The 21,450-nt window shown below is 41.6% G+C and overlaps 1 protein-coding gene across 1 annotated transcript in view; it reads right to left on the bottom strand.

Moving 5' to 3' along the window:
* Window positions 1-17,368, bottom strand: part of RTN4RL2 (reticulon 4 receptor like 2) — a 46,707-nt gene extending 29,339 nt beyond the window's left edge. The window contains exons 1-2 of the mRNA XM_044299621.1: window positions 17,233-17,368; window positions 8,011-8,507 (exon numbers count right to left, since the gene is read on the bottom strand). Coding sequence (XP_044155556.1) covers window positions 8,011-8,507; window positions 17,233-17,368 — 633 coding nt within the window. The remainder of the gene's footprint in view (window positions 1-8,010; window positions 8,508-17,232) is intronic.
* Between the last annotated feature and the right edge of the window lie 4,082 nt (window positions 17,369-21,450).

Below are 21,450 nucleotides of genomic sequence, written 5' to 3'. Positions count from 1 at the left end.
TAAAAGTTATGTCCACTAAGCATGTCATCCAATAAAAAAGTACCAGGCCACCAGGAAGAGTTAGTAAGCAGTAAAGCTGTCTGCACAACATTTGGGGGTATGGTCAAATAAATAAAGGGCATTTCAAATAGGTTTAAGCAAGTTATATTACTATAAAAATATATTTTCTGTTCCATCTATTAACCCTAGGACTGAGCAAGTACTCTGCTTCACTATGACTTGTAACAGTTATCAAATACTGATTGTTTGTTCCAGAGGCAGAATCCCCAAGGCATCTGCCCCCTTTGCCCTACCAAAATGTACTGTATATGAGAAAAATTATTCTATGGTTTTACTTATCAGGACAATCTGGTCCCTAGAAGATCTTAAAGGTAGGTCAACAACACATGACATATTACTCCGTGTCATTATGTATTCAACAAAAATCAAGCCAAAATGGAAAATTCATGTCTAAAATAAATATATACGCCCCATGAATCCACAGCTCGTAGAACCACAGCAATAACCTGAAGCAATCGCTTTCTGTATGGCTTCATTAGTCTCTCACATCTTTCTGGAGGAGTTCTGTCCCACTCTTCTTTACCACATTGCTTCCGTTCAATAATGTTTGTGGGTATTAATTTATACACAGCTTTTTTTTAAGGTCCTTCCACAGCATTTTAGTTGGGTTGAGGTCTGGAGTTTGATTAGACCATTGCAATATCTTGATTGCTTGGGATTATTGTCCTTGTTGCATTACTTAGTTTCAGGCAAGCTTTAGCTGTTGGATAGATGGCCTCACATTTGACATTTGAATAACTTGATATACAGAGGAGTCAATGAACAACTCAATAAGTGCAAGGTGCCCATGTCCTATGACTGCAAAACAAGTAGAAGTGGCTTAGTTGCCCTTAGCATCCAATCAGATTCCACCTTTCATTTTCCAAAGGAGCTGTGAAAAATAAAAGGTAGAATCTGATTGGTTGCTATGGGCAGCTAAGCCAGTTCTACTTTACACCAGTTTGATAAATCTCCCCCATTGTTCCAGAAGTTTTGTGGTTTGTTCAGATGCAAGTTGGCATCCATTTTGTGGTTCCATTGTAACAATGCCTATTCATATCTGAAAAAGTATGGGACATGTTCTATCTCTTTTGTGACACTGAAGAATGGTCATATGGATGCAGACAGATGCTGCCTATTGAAATGAATAGGTCTGCTTCCAATCCGCAAAAGAAAATCAGATCGGACCAAAAATGCGATCGTGTGAATGGGGCCTATTTGTACGATCATGAACTTGTAACATGAGGCCTGTAGATTTTTTAGATCTTAGTTTTAGAGTCTTAGATGTAGTTTTTTTTTTCTGCAATGTCTCTGAGTATTGCACGGTATAAACTTGGGGTGAATTTCCTGATACAGCCACTCTTGAATGTTACACTTGCTGATGATCAATTAATGAAGAGCAGTTGATTAGCAGCATCTGGCTGCTACTTATTCTCTGGAAACAGTAAGCATGTACATAATTTTTACATACAGCTTCTGCATTTTTGCCTATTTTTTTTATTATTATTTATTTAAATAAAAAATGAGGTCACAACGGTCACAACAATAGGCAATCACAGTCTGCATAAACTAATAACACACAAAGAATTAAATGTTACCATGTTTTTATTGAACACACCATGTAAACATTCACAGTGCAGGTGGAAAAAGTATGTGAACCCTTGGATTTAATAACTGGTTGAACCTCCTTTGGCAGCAATAACTTCAACCAAACGTTTCCTGTAGTTGCAGATCAGACGTGCACAACGGTCAGGAGTAATTCTTGACCATTCCTCTTTACAGAACTGTTTCAGTTCAGCAATATTCTTGCGATGTCTGGTGTGAATCGCTTTCTTGAGGTCATGCCACAGCATCTCAATCGGGTTGAGGTCAGGACTCTGACTGGGCCACTCCAGAAGGCGTATTTTCATCTGTATAAGGGCTGTTTCACACGAGCGGATGCCGTGCGTGACATCCGCTCCGTCAAAGAGTGCCAAGACCCGATGCGGACAGCAGAAGCACGGAGCAGTAACATGACTGATAATGCTCCGTGCCTCTCTGTGATCTCTTTACTACGAAATCACAGTGACAACTGTGATTTCGTAGTAAAAAGATCACAGAGAGGCACGGAGCATTAACAATCATGTTACTGCTCCGTGCCTCTGCAGTCTGCATCGGGTCTTGGCACTCTTTCACGGAGCGGAGGCCACGCACGGCATCTGCTCGTGTGAAACAGCCCTAAGTCATTCTGTTGTTGATTTACTTCTATGCTTTGGGTCGTTGTTCTGTTGCAACACCCATCTTCTGTTGAGCTTCAGCTGGTGGACAGATATCCTTAAGTTCTCCTGCAAAATGTCTTGATAAACTTGGGAATTCATTTTTCCTTTGATGATAGCAATCTGTCCAGGCGCTGATGCAGCAAAGCAGCCCAAACCATGATGCCCCCACCACCATACTTCACAGTTGGGATAAAGTTTTGATGTTGGTGTGCTGTGCCTCTTTTTCTCCACACATAGTGTTGTGTGTTTCTTCCAAACAACTCAACTTTGGTTTCATCTGTCCACAGAATATTTTGCCAGTACTGCTGTGGAACATCCAGGTGCTCTTGTCCAAACTGTAAACGTGCAGCAATGGTTTTTTGGACAGCAGTGGCTTCCTCTGTGGTATCCTCCCATGAAATCCATTCTTGTTTAGTGTTTTACGTATCGTAGATTCACTAACAAGGATGTTAGCATATGCCAGAGACTTTTGTAAGTCTTTAGCTGACACTCTAGGATTCTTCTTCACCTCATTGAGCAGTCTGCGCTGTGCTCTTGCAGTCATCTTTACAGGACGGCCACTCCTAGGGAGAGTAGCAGCAGTGCTGAACTTTCTCCATTTATAGACAATTTGTCTAATCGTGGACTGATGAACAGCAAGGCTTTTGGAGATACTTTTATAACCCTTTCCAGCTTTATGCAAGTCAACAATTCTTAATCATAGGTCTTCTGAGAGCTCTTTTGTGCGAGGCAAAAGCAAACACAGAACTGGTGTGTGTTTTTTTTATAGGGCAGGGCAGCTGTAACCACCTCCAATCTCATCTCATTGATTGGACTCCAGTTGGCTAACACCTCACTCCAATTAGCTCTTGGAGATGTCATTAGTCTAGGGCAGGCATGCTCAACCTGCGGCCCTCCAGCTGTTGTAAAACTACAACTGCTGTAGGTTGATAGCTGTAGGCTATCCGAGAATGCTGGCAGTTGTAGTTTTGCAACAGCTATAGGGCCGCAGGTTGAGCATGCCTGGTCTAGGGGTTCACATACTTTTTCCACCTGCACTGTGAATGTTTACATGGTGTGTTCAATAAAAACATGGTAACATTTAATTCTTTGTGTGTTATTAGTTTAAGCAGATTGTGATTGTCTATTGTTGTGACTTAGATGAAGATCAGATCACATTTTATGACCTATTTGTGCAGAAATCCATATTATTCCAAAGGGTTCACATACTTTTTCTTGCAAATGTGTATATATATATATATATATATATATATATATATTTATATGCATATATCAAATGCAACATGGCAGATTTACTAACACTGTCTAATAGTAAGGCATTGTTAAAGAGGCTGAGACCAGGATCAACCCTATCATGCTGATTAAAACTATACCTTTCTTTTGTCTGTATAATAAATCAGTTTTTTTATTCCTATGCAAATGATAATTTCGAGCACCAGGAGGCGGGGCTGAATCATTTGAGCACTGCTTTGTAAAAAAAACCCTGATTTACAGGGTGAGGCCTCTTGCACACAAATGTTTTGTTTTGTTTTTTCCGTTTCCATTCCATTTTTGCAGATTCCGTTTGTAGTCCATATGCGGAACTATTCATTTCAATGGTTCCGCAAAAAAAACAAAAAACGGAATGTACTGTACCGTTTCCGTATTTCTGTATATCCGTTCCTCTAATAGATAGAACTTGTCCTATTATTGCCCCTAAATAATGATCCGTGGCTCCATTCAAGTCAATGGATCCGCAAAAAATGCTTAATGCATACGGAACACATCCGTATGTCATCTGTTTTTTGCGGATCCATGCCCACTTTACCTATGTGTATACTGTTAAAACACATTACTGTACATTACATTAATGATTAAAAACTTTATGTTTCTGTTTGTGATCCACAAACAACGGATCGCATATGGAAACCGTACGGAATTTTTTTGCGGAACTACGGAACGGAAACACAACGGAAACAAAAAACTGAACGGATCCACAAAAATGGGCAGAAAAAGCCATACGGTTGTGTGCAAGAGGCCTTAGACATGTTGAGGGCAGAGCTGTGTCCTAGCATCTACATATCATATACTCTATATACTATAGCCTCACCACACTGAGATCTGCTCAGAAAGCTTATTTACATATTACTGCTGTATTCACAAGCACAATATACAATCATACAGACACCAGTAATAAGTGTGAGCTTATAAGCTTGGTGGTTAGGCTAGGGCTACACGACGACATGTGTCGCGTGACAATGAGTCGCGCAACACATAGGGCACAACTACACTGCAACATGTGTCGCGCACCAATTTTTATAATGATAGTCTATGGTGTCGCACTGCGACATGCGATAAGCTGCGACTTTGACGCGACAGTCGCCGAAAAACCATTTCAAATGTATTTTTTGCGACTGTCGCACTCGCAGCATGTCGCAGTGCGACACCATAGACTATCGTTATAAAAATTGTCTCATGACATTGGTGCAACAAAATGTCTTATCTGTCGTTGTATAGCCCTACCCTTAAGTGATGGGTTTTGTATGTAGTGATTTCAGGTTTGAATCTTGGGAGAGGCGTCAACATTTTTTCTTCAGCTATTTTTTTTCATTCCACATTTATCCCATAAGAAAAGTCTATGGGCCAGATTTATCACGACTCTGACAGCTCACTCCACTTTAACATATGGCTAAAGTCAGTTTTAGCCAAGTCAGATTTATGATCGGCCCTTTAAGACTGTAATAAATGTGGGTTGACGGTAGCAGTTTATCCATCAGTAAGCAGCTTTACAAAAGTCGCACATCTTTATGAAAAAGTCGCACATTTTTATGAAAAAGTCGCATGTTCTATTAAAAAGTCTCATAAGGTAAGTATGGTCCTCACTGGAGTGAAATTGCGACTTTTTTGCGACTTTTTAAATAGTCCCAATAGTAAATCTGTCTAGAGATTCATTTACATAAGAAAACACGCCCACTTTCAGAAAACTGGAGAGCATAGTGCAGAGCAGAAAAAAGTCGCAAATTTGTGCACAGTTTGAGCGTTTGGGACTTTTTGGGGGACTTTTTCACTCCATTAGTCCTTATCATATTGAGAATTTTTTTTTTTTTTTTTTTTTTTTTAGAAAGCTAAAAGATATTACTGGTTTCTTTATAATCATATTTTGCGTCTGTGAATAAAACAGTAATAGATTTTAGCAACCCCCCCCCCCCCACTATTCTCAATATAGTAAGGCCTTGTATTATTATTATTATTATTTGATTATATATTATTTATTATAGTATAACCTTTTAATATGGTTTTAAATAAGAGATAAAAAAAAAAAACTGAAATAAAATTTGGTATGTCTCTCTTGAGACTTGAACCTAGGATCTCTACATGTGTGGTAGACCACTATTCCACCAAGCTATAACCATTGCTATATAAAGATCTATGCCTTTTCCATGCTTAGAAGCTAACACAGTGTTTTCCTAATCGTATATTGTGCCTGTGAGCAAAGCAGTGATATGTAGATTCTCTTTCTGAGCAGATCTCAGTGTGGTGAAGCTATAGTACATGATGGATATGATATGTAGATGCTAGGACGTAGCTCTTGGACAAGGCTCTGCCCTGAGCATGTCGAGCCCTGTCAATCAAGGGGAGGGGGGAGTGTACAAAGCACAGAGGGTGTTACAAAGCAGTGCTTAAAGGGTTCAGCCCCACCTGTTTGTGTGTGAAATTTATATTTGCATATGAATAAAAACACAGATTTCTCTGCATCTATTTATGGAACTGACAAAACAAAGGTATCGTTTTATTCAGCATGATGAATAACCCGTTAATTAAGGTTGGTCCTGGTGACAGAGCCTCTTTAACTTAGACAGACAGTCTTAATCTGGGCAAATGTGGATGATAAACTGGTGCACCTATACACTGTCTAGTTTAGGTTTACACTACCTATTTGTTGGTTTACTTTTATTCCAAACCTGGATATTATGTTGTAATAAATCATGACCACATATTACACCCTCATAGAATAATACCACCATACTTTTATTGAACAAACACTATGCAAACACTAAATATAAAATCATACAGTGACCATATAGTGTAGTAGTATATATTGGCTCTACACAGGCACACTTCAAATTGTATACTGTATGCAATTACAGTACAGTAAAATCTAGTTACTCAGGGAATCAGTGGCATCTTCTGTAATTAAAGTCATCCACTTTCCTTTTCTCTTTTATCTGACCCAGATTATTATGATCACGGCTCCTAAAAAATTCAGGTCTACAGAGTTTGTTACCCAGAAATCTTTGCCCCACTAACCCCAGCAGCCCATTTCAGCCCTCAACACTGTAATCCTGGTGTTACCACTAGTACCATGTCTGCTGCTATCCTAGGTGCCTCAATTATAGCACCTACAAGGCTGCCCAATGCCCCAAATACTACACTATCAAAATAATAGTGCCTGCTAAACACAGATACAGATTAAAGCAGGGCCATAACTGGAAGATGCTGGGCAGACCCCAAAATTAACTAGACTCTATAATGAATCAGGCCCCAAATTAATATAGACCCCAGAGCATACAATTAAATTAATTCAGACTCCAGACCAGACACCCAAATTAATTCAGATCCCCAGACTAGACCCTTAAATAAATTCATATACTAGAGCTCAAAATTAATCAGATCCCAGATCAAATTGCTAAATTCAGAACACAAAATGGTACCCCAAAGTAGTCCAGACGCCAGAACAGGCTCCCAAATTAGAACATACAAGTAAATGAATTTAGACTCCAGACCAGACACCTAAATTATTTCAGACTTCTTAAATAAATTCTAGAGCTCAAAATTAATCAGACCCCACATCAAATTGCGAAATTCAGTCCACAAAATAATACCTAAAATTAGTCCAGACCTGACACCAGGCCCCAAAATTAATCATACCCCAACCAGATCCTAAAATTAATCAGATCCCAGACTAGACCCTAACTTTAATACGAGCCCAGACCCTAGAATTAATCAGCCCCAAAATGAATCAGACTTCAGATCCAAAATTAATCAGACCCCAGACCTCATGCTGAATGGTTTCAGGGTCCAGTGCGGCTTTTGGTGCATGGAGCAGAAAAAATCCAGAGAGTGAGGAGTGGTGAGTTGTTGCAGCAGTACTTGTCAACCGCCTGTCCAATCTTGGTCTGAACTTGTGCCATTGTACTTAACTGTGTCCATGTCTCTTAGGCCTCGTTCACACGAATGTGTGCTGAACGTTGGCTTATCGCGGACCGCAGTTTGCGGTCCACAGCACGGGCACAGGCTTCACATATTCACATGAACGAGCTCTTAAGCAGCAGATACAGCAGAAAGCGGACACAGGGGCCCTCTCTTAAAAGGTTCCTGCTGCACCCTGCCATACAGAAATAGTGCCAGGGCACTGACAAGCCCTTGCTTGTCAGCGCCTGAGTAAAAGACAGTGGATGATCAAAACAAAAGCTACTGTGAGCTAGAATATTTTTTCTGTATGCTTCTAATTGATTGTAACTACAAAACCAGGAGAGCTGGACAAGCCTAAATGTGAACACTTTTAATTGACTTCTGTGATCAAGGGGCAAATTTCGAATGAAGTTTTGGCTTCTCATAAAATATCATTTTGCAAAACGTATCATCAGAAGGTAGAAGTAAGTTAGTAAAAATGTATATATGTTACACCACACTGTAGAAGATTATATTGATAGTAGATAAACATGCATCTCACCGGCAGGCCTATCAGGTGGTTGTGTTGAAGGTAGAGGTAGCGCAATGAGTGGAGGCCTCGGAACAGCTCTGCAGGTAGCCTGTGGATATTACACTGATACAGGTGCAGGGACAGCAAAGAATTGAGGCCACTGAAGGTGTCAGGCTGAAGAGGTGGCAAACTGGGATTCTTGCCTAGGTCCAGCTCCTCAAGGTGCTCCAAACCTTGGAATGTCCCAGGACGCAAGACAGAGATGCGATTTGAAAAAAGCCAAAGGACAGATGTGAAGGGAGAAAATAGCCCAGGGCCAAGGTCTGAGATCTGGTTGTTTTGTAGGAAAACTCTTCGTGCCTGACTAGGCAGAGGTGAGGGAACACGGGATAGGTTGTGTGATTGGCAGCTGGCTGTTGGGGGTGAGGGATAACACGTACAAAGTGAAGGACAGGGGGAAAGGGAAAAGGGGTAAGAATGTGAAAGGGGAAGGAGGAGGAGAAAACCAAGGAGGGACTGGAGGGAGCCTATGATAGATAAAGGAGGGTAAGAAAGAGCAGAAAATGTAGAATGACAGGGAAAAGAAATCAAGATAAACAGAAAAAAAAACACAAATTAGTACAGGTGTGCCTGTATACAGCAAAGCAATTGTACAACCTAGCCTATTAATATAAATGACAGTGGGTAGCAGAATACATCTGCCCGGGGTGGGTGTATTATTCGATATGAAAGACAGGACCGTTAGTAATGGTTGTTATGTCAAAAAGGTTTCTTCATCTAGAAAGCATTCCTGGGGAAGAACTAGGCATAAAGGGTTGGCAGGACAAGAGAGGGTGAATATTAGATAAAAACAGCTTCTTTAAGAGGCTTTGTGTAGTGAAACCAGTGACATCATTGATAACATCACAGCTATTTCCTAAGCTTGAAGGAAATGTAGGATGTAAAATAGAACTGGCTTAGTTGCCCCTAGCAACCAATCAGATTTCACCTTTCATTTTTCACAGTTCCTTTGGAAAATGAAAGGTGGAATCTGATTGGTTGCTAGGGGCAACTAAACCAGTTCTATTTTACACCAGTTTGATAAATCTCCCCCAGTGTTCTTCACTGCATGTTCCATTATAAAGATCACTGGTAACAATGATGTAATAGACTTTACCTTTATACCGGTGATATCTATATATGAAGACTGCAGGGAACACATAGATTATGTATTCCCCTGCTAACGTGCACCACAATTGTATAAAAAAGAATAAGTATTATGGTAAAATACTAAATAATAATATAGTAAAAATAAGTCCCCAACTGTCAAAAAGTGTCCTCCTCTCCAAATCCACACTTACCACCCTGAGTGAAGAGAATGCATTTTTCATGGATGTCAGATGTTCAAGCATTAATGTGTTATGTACTTAACTGTGAACATAACAGTGATTACCCCTGACCACCAATTCATGTCGGTATTACCCTGGCAATATCTGTTGCTGCACCTTCCATAAAATAGTTTTTTATTATCTGGATGATTATTCCCCATGTTAGAAAGGCTGTGTGTAAAGGGAGGAAGATATATCGCCAGCGCTATAGCACGTTACGCAACGAATTTGGCATTGCTATGCATTTAGAGGAGGAGTTTTTGGGATAAATATAATTGAACAAAACTACATTTTTTTCATGTTTGTGACCATTTTAAATCTAGAAAATAATAAGCTATTACACCCAATGTGTCTCATGTAATAAAAGATAGGGAAAAAAAATCTTAAAAATCTTAATGTTAAAGGTCAAATGCACCCTATGTCATGAAAGGGTTAATAGCTGAACACTAGTAGTGGGAACCCCATTATTAACTAATGGCATGACTTGTGGGCAATGTGTTCATTTACGTGTAGACATTGGAGAGAATTTATTATAAGGGGAATATTGGAAGTCCGTTTTGCTTGCCTCTGTGTTGGCGTGCTTTATGCCACATTTATCAAAGGTCACAGGTTGTTTGATAAATGTGTCTTATCCTTAGGCCCCATTCACACGACCGTATTTTTGGTCTGCATCTGATCTGTATTTTTTGAGGACCGCAAAATACACACAGTAGTGTGAATGCATCCTTAAACCTAACAATTTTGTCTAGAAAAGCTACTCCAGTTTTCCTCCTCCACCCTCTTTCTGGAGTGAGATTGCAACATTTTTGCTACTTTAAAAAAAAAGTCTCAATGATAAATCTGTAGTAGAACTACCCACTAACCACATCTACTTTCCCACTCGTGTTTCAAAACTGGGGAGAGTGGTGTAAAATGCAAAAAGTTGCTAAATTTGTGCGCAAGCAAGCCCAAAAAGCAACATTTTGTGACTTTTCAAAGTCAGAATTCTGGAGCGAAGGCGTGATTAATCAGGGCCATTCACTATAATGGGTCTGTTGAAATCCCAATATTTATTAAAGCAACAATATAGTTGAAAATTCCCGACCACCGACAAACACCAGTGTGAACAGAGCTGAGCATTTCATGCTGATTGAGAACAACTAAAATAATTATTTTAGGTTGGGAAAAAGTCATTTTATTGACCCTACCATCAACTAGGGGTTACATTTATAGATTGATGGTAAGATTATAGATTGGTGGCATGATACAAGATACAAATGGGTTATACATTAGTGAGTCCAAATATCCAAACCTAAGGTTTTCAGGGAAGGTAGCCACACTACCATAACACAAGCATTGTACCTTTATTGAAAGTGACAGCAAGACATTGAGAATGATCATATACCACTGCCACACACGCATAACCAGTGACGACAATACTTTCATTGTATGACGTTTTATGGTGGATCATTCATCAGATTATGGCCACCTTAGAAACTTCCTTAATAATTTGCCATTCCTGTTATAGATTCCCTTACCTCCTAGGAAATGATAACATTTCATGTCCCAACTATGAACCGTTTCTATTCCTTGTTCTGCACTAAGGAAACTCAATCTGATGACATGAAATATTCAGCAGGTAGCAGTTCTCCACTTTATCCTCCTCACCTGTTTAATTCTTCATACTGAGATACATCATGGGAACCATACTTTTACTATGCTCTTCTGCATACACTCTAATATCTATGAGAAGGCTCAGGTTGGAGCTATTAGTCTACTCACTATGGACAAATCTGCAACCAAAATTTTCAATTGTTAAACTTTACTTCTTCTAAAATCACCTTTTGTATCTTCTAAACCCACAGTCACCCACGTACAATAAGGTTTGATCTTTGCCATCTGATCAGATCACATTGTTCCACCTCTCTGCTATGTAAGACAACAAGACCTACTCATCTTTACTTTAAAACTATGTTGCATTTCTCCAAAGCTTTAGCTGTCCCTTACCTCGCAGGGGGATCTTGCAGTCTCTTTGCATCCTTGTCTCTGGATTGACTAGAGCATCCAGAGAGCTGAGGAGGATGTGACAGAGCGGGGGGAGTGAGGGTGGAGGGAGCAGTGCTACACACAAGGCTGTGCACCACTCATGTGTTCAGGGATGAAAGAACACTCTGTGACAATGCTCAAGTTGCTTCACGTATTTAGTCATTTACATTTTATATTCACATGTGGAGTTAGCTTCTTATTCTATTCTGTTTTGGAAGGAAGAGAGGGGAGACTGGCTCATACAAAAAAGTGGAAAATTAAATTTACAGCAAGATGATACAAGCTTCACTACCACAATAATAATTCAATACGTACCATACATCGGCTACTTTCACACTCGCGTTTGGTGCGGATCCGTCATGGATCTGCACAAATGCATCCGTTCAGAATGAATCCATTTGTATTATCTTTAAAGGGAACCTGTCACCGGGATTTTGTGTATAGAGCTGAGGACATGGGCTGCTAGATGGCCGCTAGCATATCCGCAATACCCAGTCCCATAGCTCTGTGTGCTTTTATTGTATAAAAAAAACAAACAATTTAATACATATTCAAATTAACCTGAGATAAGTCCAGCGTGAAGGAGCCCAGCACCGCCCCGAATCCTCAGAATCTCCTCTTTGCTCCCCGACGTCAAAAAGCTAGAGCGCTGTAATCTCGCGATGCGCGAGCTAGCACATGCGCAGTTTGTTCCCTGAGGCTGTTGCCAGCACAGGGAAGGAACACTATGACGACATTTGGCTTTCGGGTAAAATTGAAGTGCACAAAATCGTCCCACAACATGGACAGTGACATACCAGAGGGGGATCAATGGCAAAAATTCCCACAAAAAAATATGTATTTTAATCAGGGGCCATTTTTATGTGTCTTATAAAGGGAAACTGTAAAAAATGTAGACTGCTGAAGCCTAGAAAAATTATATTTTTGGCCACGGGAGTACAGGCCCCAAAAATTGGGCATTCACCTGACAGAAAACATCAAGTGGTTATGTGGCTGGAGGTACATTAGATGGTCATTGGATATCAATTTTACAGCAGGCCTGTGGACTACAGGCCCCAAAAATTATTAATTCACCGTACAGAAAAGCACAGTTGATAATGTGGCTGGAGGTAAATTAGGCGGTCACCGTATAACAATTTTACTGTTTGCCAGTTAGATTACAGGCCCCCAAAATGATGCATTCACCGTACATAAATGATCAAGTGATTATGTGGCTGGAGGTATATTAGACGGCCATTCAATATCAATTTTACTGCAGGCCAGTGTAGTACAGGCCTGAAACATTAGGCATTCACCGGACAGAAAAGAACAAGTAAGTATGTGGCTGGAGGTACAATTGCAAGAAAAAGTATGTGAACCCTTTGGGATGATATGGATTTCTGCACAAATTGGTCATAAAATGTGATCTGATCTTCATCTAAGTCACAATAGACAATCACAGTTTGCTTAAACTAATAACACACAAATAATTAAATGTTACCATGTTTTTATTGAACACACCATGTAAACATTCACAGTTCAGGTGGAAAAAGTATGTGAACCCTTGGATTTAATAACTGGTTGAACCTTCTTTGGCAGCAATAACTTCAACCAAACGTTTCTTGTAGTTGCAGATGAGACGTGCACAACGGTCAGGAGTAATTCTTGACCATTCCTCTTTACAGAACTGTTTCAGTTCAGCAATATTCTTGGGATGTCTTGAGGTCATGCCACAGCATCTCAATCGGGTTGAGGTCAGGACTCTGACTGGGCCCACTCCACTCCAGAAGGCGTATGACCTTTTATGACCAATTTGTGCAGAAATCCATATCATTCCAAAGGGTTCAAATACTTTTTCTTTCAACTGTATATTAGACGGTCATTAGATATCAATTTGACTGCAGGCCAGTACAAATAGATCTCAAATACATATGTTTAGAAGAATAAAAAATATAAAATTGAATTAAAAACATGGCTAACGAAATCCCCCCTCTTGAAAAAACTCCAAATGATAATAGTTGAAATTCGATAACACATGGTCATCACAGGTGTTGAATTCATCCGAGGTCCCAAACAATAGACATTCACTGGACAGAAAAGGCCTTTTATGCCGCTGTATTTACCTAAGACAGGGACCATTATTTGTTCTGGTTGGTGGCGGATATTTGCTAACTGTCATGAAGAATTTCAATTAAACGTGGTCGTCACAGGTGTTGAATTCCTCCGAGATTCATGCCTCATTCATTTTTAGAAATGTGAGGCAGTCCACACTGTCGTGAGCTAGGCGAGTGCGCTTAATGGTCACGATTCCCCCTGCTGCGCTGAACGTCCTTTCGGACAGGACACTTGACGAGGGGCAAGCCAAGAGTTCCATGGCAAATAGTGCCAGCTCTGGCCACAGGTCATACCTGCACACCCATTAGTCCAGCGGTTCCTTGCTTCTCAGAGCGGCCACATCGGCCGTTAACCCGATGTAGTCGGACACCTGTTGGTCTAGGGGTTCCTTGAGGCTGGATCCGGAGGGCAGATGTCGATAGGTTGGCTGCAAGAATAATCTCATATCCAAAGTGACCAACACGTCTTCAAACCGCCCTCTTTTTGCATGCGCTGTAGGATTGGTACTCGCAACAGTTTCTCTGTGGGTGGAAATTCCTCTGCCAGCGCCCACAAGAGCAGAATGCAGCATCTCTCACAGCAAGGCCTGGAAATGCTGCATTCTGACAAGCCTCTGTGATGCTGGTAACATTTCCTTCATTTTGTGTTTGTACCGGGGGTCTAAGTACGTTGCCACCCAGTACTGGTCCTTTCCCTTTACCTGGCTCCTGCTCATCACCGAGAAGAATGTCATCCTCGGTCTACTCCCCCCATCCACGGACAACACCAAGTATACCAGAAAAGTTTAACAACTGCTCCTCCTCCTCCTCCCCCCAGGCACCATGCTCCTCTGACTCCTCTTCAGACTCCTGCTGACTTGTCTCAGATGGAGTAGCCCCCCCCCCCCCGGGAATTCATTCAGCATCGCGACTTCCTCATCTTCCTGCTCCTCGACGGCTTGATCATTGACGCGACGCAATGCATGCTCCAGAAAGAAGATTTAAGGTATGACGTCACTGATGGCGCCCTGGCTGCGACTGACCAGTTTGGTGATCTTATCAAATGGCCGCAGATGTCTGCATGCGTCATGCATGCATGAGCAGCCACTGGCGCGGTGAAAAACAAAAAAAAAACTGTCCTGCCGCAGAGTTCGTACAGGCAGTCTTAAAAGCTGGAGAAGCCTATCAAGCATATACATGGTGGAGTTCCAGCGCATCGGGCAGTCACAAATCAGACATCTGATGGGCATGTGGTGTCGCTGCTGAACGTCAGCAAGGCGAGCCATGGTGGTGTAAGATCTTCTAAAATGGGCAGATATTTTCCTGGCCTGCCGCAAGACGTCCTGGACCCTGGGGTATTTGGCAAGGAATCGCTGCACGACTAAGTTTAGGACGTGTGTCATGCGCTGCACGTGTGTCATTTTGCCCTGTTTCAGCCCGCTCAGGAGATTGGCACCATTTTTGCACACCACTTTGCCAACTGTCAAATTGAGTGGGGTTAGCCACTGATCGGCCTGTGACCGCAGAGCTGAAAGCAGTGCAGGGCCGGTGTGGAGGAGAAGAAGAGGCAGGCCTGCATGCAATCCGTGGCGGTAACACCAAATCCACACGGGTGCCACGGGTTACATGCTTGATGGCCGTCAGAAGGTTCACCCAGTGGGCAGTAAAAGTTTTGTACCTTTCCTGCCCATGTTTGTTAGACCACATGTCTGTGGTCAGATGTATCTTGGCACTGACACTGTGTGCCAAGGATACATTCACTTGCCGCTGAACGTGGCCATATAGCGCTGGGATGCCCTTCTAGGAGAAATATTTCCTTCCAGGGACCTTCCATTGCGGTGTGCCAATGGCCACAAATTTAAGGCCTCCGAGTCCACCAATTTATATGGCAGTATTTGGCAGGCTAGCAGTCCCGACAATCCAGCGGTCAGCAGTCGGGCAAGAGGATTATCTGGCGTCATCATTTTTTAGGCTTGAACATTTGGGCCACGGAAGCCTGCCTCTTGCCAGATGAACGTGACAATGGCACGGTGGAGTGGAGGACAAATGGGTGGAGAGAGGAGAAGGAGAAGGAAAAGAGGCAGGACGAATAGGGTGCAGAAGCAGAAGGCTGAGTGAGCGACTCAATCAACTCTGGTCCATCCTTTGACGTAATCGCACGCACGCACCTTCTCCAACTTCCCACTTAGGCTCCGGCCTGGTGCACCTGCCCGACCCCTACCACCCCTGCGGAATGGCCTGCCTCTTCCTCTGCCTGTCATTTTCAAAATGACCCTGTGACAAAGTCCCTATAGAAGATTAATATTTGTGGAAGCAGGTATATAGAACCCCTTAATTAGTTTTTTTGGGGAAACTGGTATATCACACCAGTTGCAATTAGTTGTTCCAATGGCATTTGTCCCTCTGTATAGCTGCGGTATCTCAGCACAACCGCACACAAATGCTGCAAAATACAAATGCACTATATAGAAATGATATTATAGTTATACCACACCCCTGCCTCAATCAGATTTTTTTGGGGGCAACTGATATATCACACCAGTTGCAATTAGTTGTTCCAATGTCGTTTGTCCCTCTGTATAGCTACGGTATCTCAGCAGAACCGCACACAGATGCTGCACAATACAAGTGCACTATATAGAAATTATATTCTAGGTATATCGCACCCCTGCCTCAATCAGATTTTTTAGGGGGCAGCTGGTATATCACACCAGTTCCAATTAGTTGTTCCAATGTCGTTTGTCCCTCTGTATAGCTATGGGATTTCAGCAGAATCGCACACAAATGCTGCACAATACAAATGCACTATATAGAAATTATATTCTAGGTACTGTATATCACCCCTGCCTCAATCAGATTTTTTGGGGGCAACTGGTATAGCACACCGGTTGCAATTAGTTGTTCCAATAGCGTTTGACCCTCTGTATAGCTGCAGTATTGCAGCAGAACCGCACACAACTGCTGCACAATACAATTGCACTATAATATACTTTCTATGTTAGAAAGTATATTATAAGTATATTACACCCTTCAGTAAGTCACAGTTATTGATAGCACACCTATACCCGTCCTTAAAAGGACTTTTGTGGCCCTATTAGCTAGCGTTTGGTGTCTTTATACTCTCTAACAGTCTATCCCTGCTCCACACAGCAACCTCTCCTTACACTGGTAAAATACTGAGTGGAAAATGGCGGCCAGATCGGGTTTATTTATAGGGTAGGGGGTGTGTCCATGTGCTTAAATGTCTCAATTGGCTGTCCTGTCCCACCTGATGGATGTGTCTTGGGTCAAAGTTTTGCACAAGTTCGCCGCAAAGCGACTGCTGGGCGAACCGCAAGGCCATCTCTACTGTTCACAAGTCAACTTATTGTCTGCTGAGGCATGGCATCCCACTCTTATTGAAGGGCGGCCCTCAGATAATTGAGGTTCTGGGGTAGAGTTACGAGTCTCTACACGGCGACTCAGCTGATCCCATAGGTTTTCAATGGGATACAGGTCTGGAGAAAGTGTAGGCCACTCCATTTGAGATACCCCAGTCTCCAGCAGCCGTTCCCCAATAATGAGCTGGGGCATTGTTATATATAAAGATGGGGGGGCGTGGCCTGGAGCGCACCAGAGCGGACGCATGTCTCTGTAGCTCCGCTGCATGCAGTCTTAAAAGCGGCTCATAGGAACTTTCTACAGAAGATTTTACTAGCCTGACCTCACTCCTAACTTCTAAAGGCTTTTTTCGCCATGCTCAAGATGCCGAGGGGCAAAAGAAGACCAGGAACTCCAGCTAAGCTTACCAGCTTCTTCAGCCCGACATCGCTCCAAAATGGCGCCGGCTCGCGGGACTCCACAACCACTGTGCGTGAGGAAGCTGCTCCTGCTTTCGGATCCCTCCACAACTCTCACCAGTGGACAGCTCACCGTCCTGTACATCGGACAAATCGCAAGGCAAGTCGCACTCCCCTTCCTCATCCCCTATACACCCAGATTATTTGGGTGCAGGGAAACCTCCCAATGCGGCCCCTATAACATTAGAAGCTATGAAGGAGCTATTGTCTGATCTAAAGACATCATTTAATAAGGATCTCAAAACAGCTCTCGCTTCACTAAAAGCAGACATTACTGCCATAGGCGACCGCACAGCTCATTTAGAGGAAAAAATGGAGGAGTTTACAACTGCTCACAACTGCCTTGTGGACGCTCATAACTCTGCTGAGGATGATATAGCTGCTATCAAGATAAAATTGGCAGAAATTGAGGACAGATCCAGAAGGAACAACATCCGTTTTAGGAACATTCCAGAAACAGTGCAGGATGAACAACTGCAGGATTACTTGATTGACCTGTTTTCAGCTCTGCTACCTCAAGCCTCTAATACAGACCTGCTAATGGACAGAGTCCATAGACTTCCCAAACCTAAAGCTATCCCAGCTTCCCTGCCCAGAAACACTATAGCAAGGATCCACTACTACCACATCAAGGACTTGATCCTCAAAGCTGCAGCCAAAAAGCCGGACCTTCCTGAAAGATTTCAAGAAATCTCACTCTACACAGATCTTTCTCCTGCTACCCTAGCCAGACGCAGGGAATTCACTAAAATTACACAAATCCTAAGGGAGCAAAAAATCCTTTATAAGTGGGGTTTAACAGTCAAACTCATAGTCCACTACAATGGACGCACTGCGGTGTTAATCTCGCCTAAAGAGGCTATGAACTTCCTATCTAAGAATGCCCTTGTCAGGGATTCAGAAGAACCAAAGAGTCCTCCAAAGAAAAAAACATCACACTCTTGCTCATGAATGGACAGTAGTAGGCTCTCCTAAAGCCAATAATTCTCCAAAATAAGTAACTCTTTAATCTAGGCTAGTACTAAGATAACTATTCTGATATCAGTCTGATTTAATATTACATTTAGACTGGTTCGGTAATGTTAGACCAATTTTCACCACCACCTCCCATGTCATGTTAGCGACCTGGGGTCACATTGGTTCACTTAGAACCGGACTTTACTATTTCACTTATACATTTTTTTATTTTTTTGGTTTTACTTTGTTTTAATGTTATGTTCAAAACTACTTGTTTGTGGTATATTGGTAATTTACGGTCTCTTTCACCATTACAGGTATATTCTATATCATATCCCCTCTGCGCACCTCTTTCCTCCAATGCATTATGGTTCTGCGAATTGCCTCTTTAAATGTTAAGGGCCTTAACAGCCCAGCCAAACGCTCTTTTTTATGGAAGGAAGCCCATAGACTGGGATGTGATATATTTTGCGTTCAAATTATTTTCCAAAATTTTAGCTAATCGTCTGGCAGACATTTTACCTAGTCTAATAGATTCCGATCAGGTAGGCTTTGTCAAACACCGACAAACATCAGACGGGACAAGACGTTTTCTGGACTTGATTGAAATAGCCCATACCCGTCGGACGCCTTCCATGCTCCTTTCTTTGGATGCGGAGAAGGCGTTCGACAGGGTTCGCTGGGGATTTCTTCATTCAGTCTTGAAAAAATTTGGATTCAATGGCCCTTCATTATCTAGCATATTAAACTTATACTCCTCACCCCAAGCTTTTGTTTACTCCTCTGGATTCAAATCCCACCTATTTTCCATCTCAAACGGCACTAGACAGGGACGTCCCCTTTCCCCCTTAATTTTCACCCTAATAATGGAACCACTTGCTACTCATATTAGATCATCCCCATACATCTCTGGTATTACAACGTCAGAAAAAGATCACCGCATTGGCCTATTCGCGGACGATGTCCTCTTATTATTATCTAATCCAGCTACCTCTCTACCTCACACCTGCAATATACTCTCATCCTTTTCAAAGGCATCCTATTATAAAATTAATACCACAAAATCCCAGATCCTAAACTTGGGAATTCAGGAGAAAATTGTAAAGTCCCTAAAATTAACCTTCCAATTTAAATGGGTTAAAAAATCAATACCCTACCTAGGAATCAACCTCACAGCAATCCCCAGCAAAACATTCACTCTTAACTATATACCGCTATTTCAAGAAGTCAAATCTAAACTGGCTAGCTTCAAAACACAAGGCATTTCCTGGCTAGGCAAAATCGCTTTTTGTTCTGTGTACTTAGACTAGGCCTTTATCCAGGGACTTACCAACATCATAGGGTCAACCTAGGGCCTACCAGGAGGTTCCAAAATACGGGATAGTCCTTATCAGGGCGGCCATTCCGTTTATAGGCAGGGCAACATACAGGGATAGGGCCAAATTAACGACAGTCTACCCTGCCTACTATTGACCAATGACACTGAGCATTACAGTATTATCCTCCATATGTCGTCATGGTGATATCTTCTTTCCATTTTTTTTTGTTCTTTTTCTATGTTTGTCTGTGGGAGTTTGTTATTTTATATGTAAATTATATTAAAGGCTACGTTTTATAACAGGTTGTACCCTGTGATTACATTAATTATATATATATACCACCTGTGGTTATTATTCCCTCTGATGGGATATTGTCTTAGCTGTGAACTCTAGTGTATGTGACAGACAACACATATTGGAAAGTAAATGCACAAACCCAAATTATGCAAAATAGTATATCTAATTTATGAGAATTATTAGACAAAACACTGTCAAAAAGACGCATTAAAAACATTTAAAACCATGTAATAAATCCATGGGGTAATGTATCATATATGGTGTGAAACCCAGAAACAATCCTTTTGTAAATCACATCACCCCATGGTGGGATAAAGTACAATTCAATACAAATCTATAAATGCTGATGCAAAAAAATTGCACAGAAAAACAAATAAATAAAACTCCCCCAAGCCTGAAGAGACCATAAAGTACCTTATCATCCATTCAAGCTTGCTTACTTCTTTCCATACACTTTTTTAGGGGCGTTAATCACTCTGTTTTTCTGTAGATTTTTTGTATTACTACTTTACTATAGAAAAATGGTCTCCAGTTTCAATAGTTTCAGCTTACAATCGTCACCCTAGAACCAATTAATATTGTAACTTGAGGGACCACTGTACGGTCATGAGCCGCAGGAAGTTGTAGCCTTGTTCTAACGGCAAAGTTCAGAAGAACCTCTGATCTCTGTTGTTTAACCTTTTGAATGCCACAATCAATGCTGTTTGCGGTATACAAAGGACGAGTTGAGGGGAGACTGTCTTTGATCACATTACAGGTAATCCATGTCAGTGAATGCGGTGAACAATGGGCAGATAACAGACAGTTTTGTTTAGGTGGTTCGCTGGCTGGCAGAAATGACAGCTTTTTCTATTGTTAAAAAATAAAACCTTAAACACTTTTGCTTTGTGTCGGCATGTTCTGACGCCTAGAATTTTTTCTTCTTTTTCCTTTGATTGACCTGTAGGAGAATTCATTTTTTTTGCAAGATTTTGTTTTTAATGATACCATTTTGGAGTACATTGATCACTTTTTTACATTTTTTTCTCCCCCTAGGAAACTTGAATGATTGATTGCTTGTATTGTGCTTTTACTGGACTACGATGGGTGTCACTGCTGACACCAGTGATTGGCCGCCATGGTGTATGTGACCCCAACCAGATGTGTACAAGTCAGGAAGACAAACCAAACTCCCAGTGGTGGAACTTGCATTACAAAGGGTGAAATCCAGAATAAAAATTTGAAGCATAAATTGACATGCTGCAGATGAAAAAGACTATCCTCCGAAAGAAGGCTGAATATTTACAGAAGGCTGAGGACCAATTTAAGGCTGTGCTCGACTGATACAGTAGGCTACAGAAATGCAAGTTGCTGGCAATAGACTTTACTGCTGTGGTCTTGGTTTACTGCTTTAAGCACCCACCACACTTCTGATATGGAGTGGCCATCCGATCTAGGACTGTACCCTGCAAGTGGGAACTGCAGAAAGTATATTGAGAGACTGCATGCCTGTGATTGTTTGGAAAGATTGCAAGTACATGTAGAGAGAGACTCAGGAAGTACTACAACCATCATTGCCACCTCCTATATACAACTTTTGGGAAAAGCCTACTGT

The sequence above is a fragment of the Bufo gargarizans genome, chromosome 6 (assembly GCF_014858855.1).
Source record: "Bufo gargarizans isolate SCDJY-AF-19 chromosome 6, ASM1485885v1, whole genome shotgun sequence".
Lineage (NCBI taxonomy): Eukaryota > Metazoa > Chordata > Amphibia > Anura > Bufonidae > Bufo > Bufo gargarizans.
Note: the sequence above shows the minus strand (reverse complement) of the source record. Positions and strands in the feature narration are given on the sequence as shown.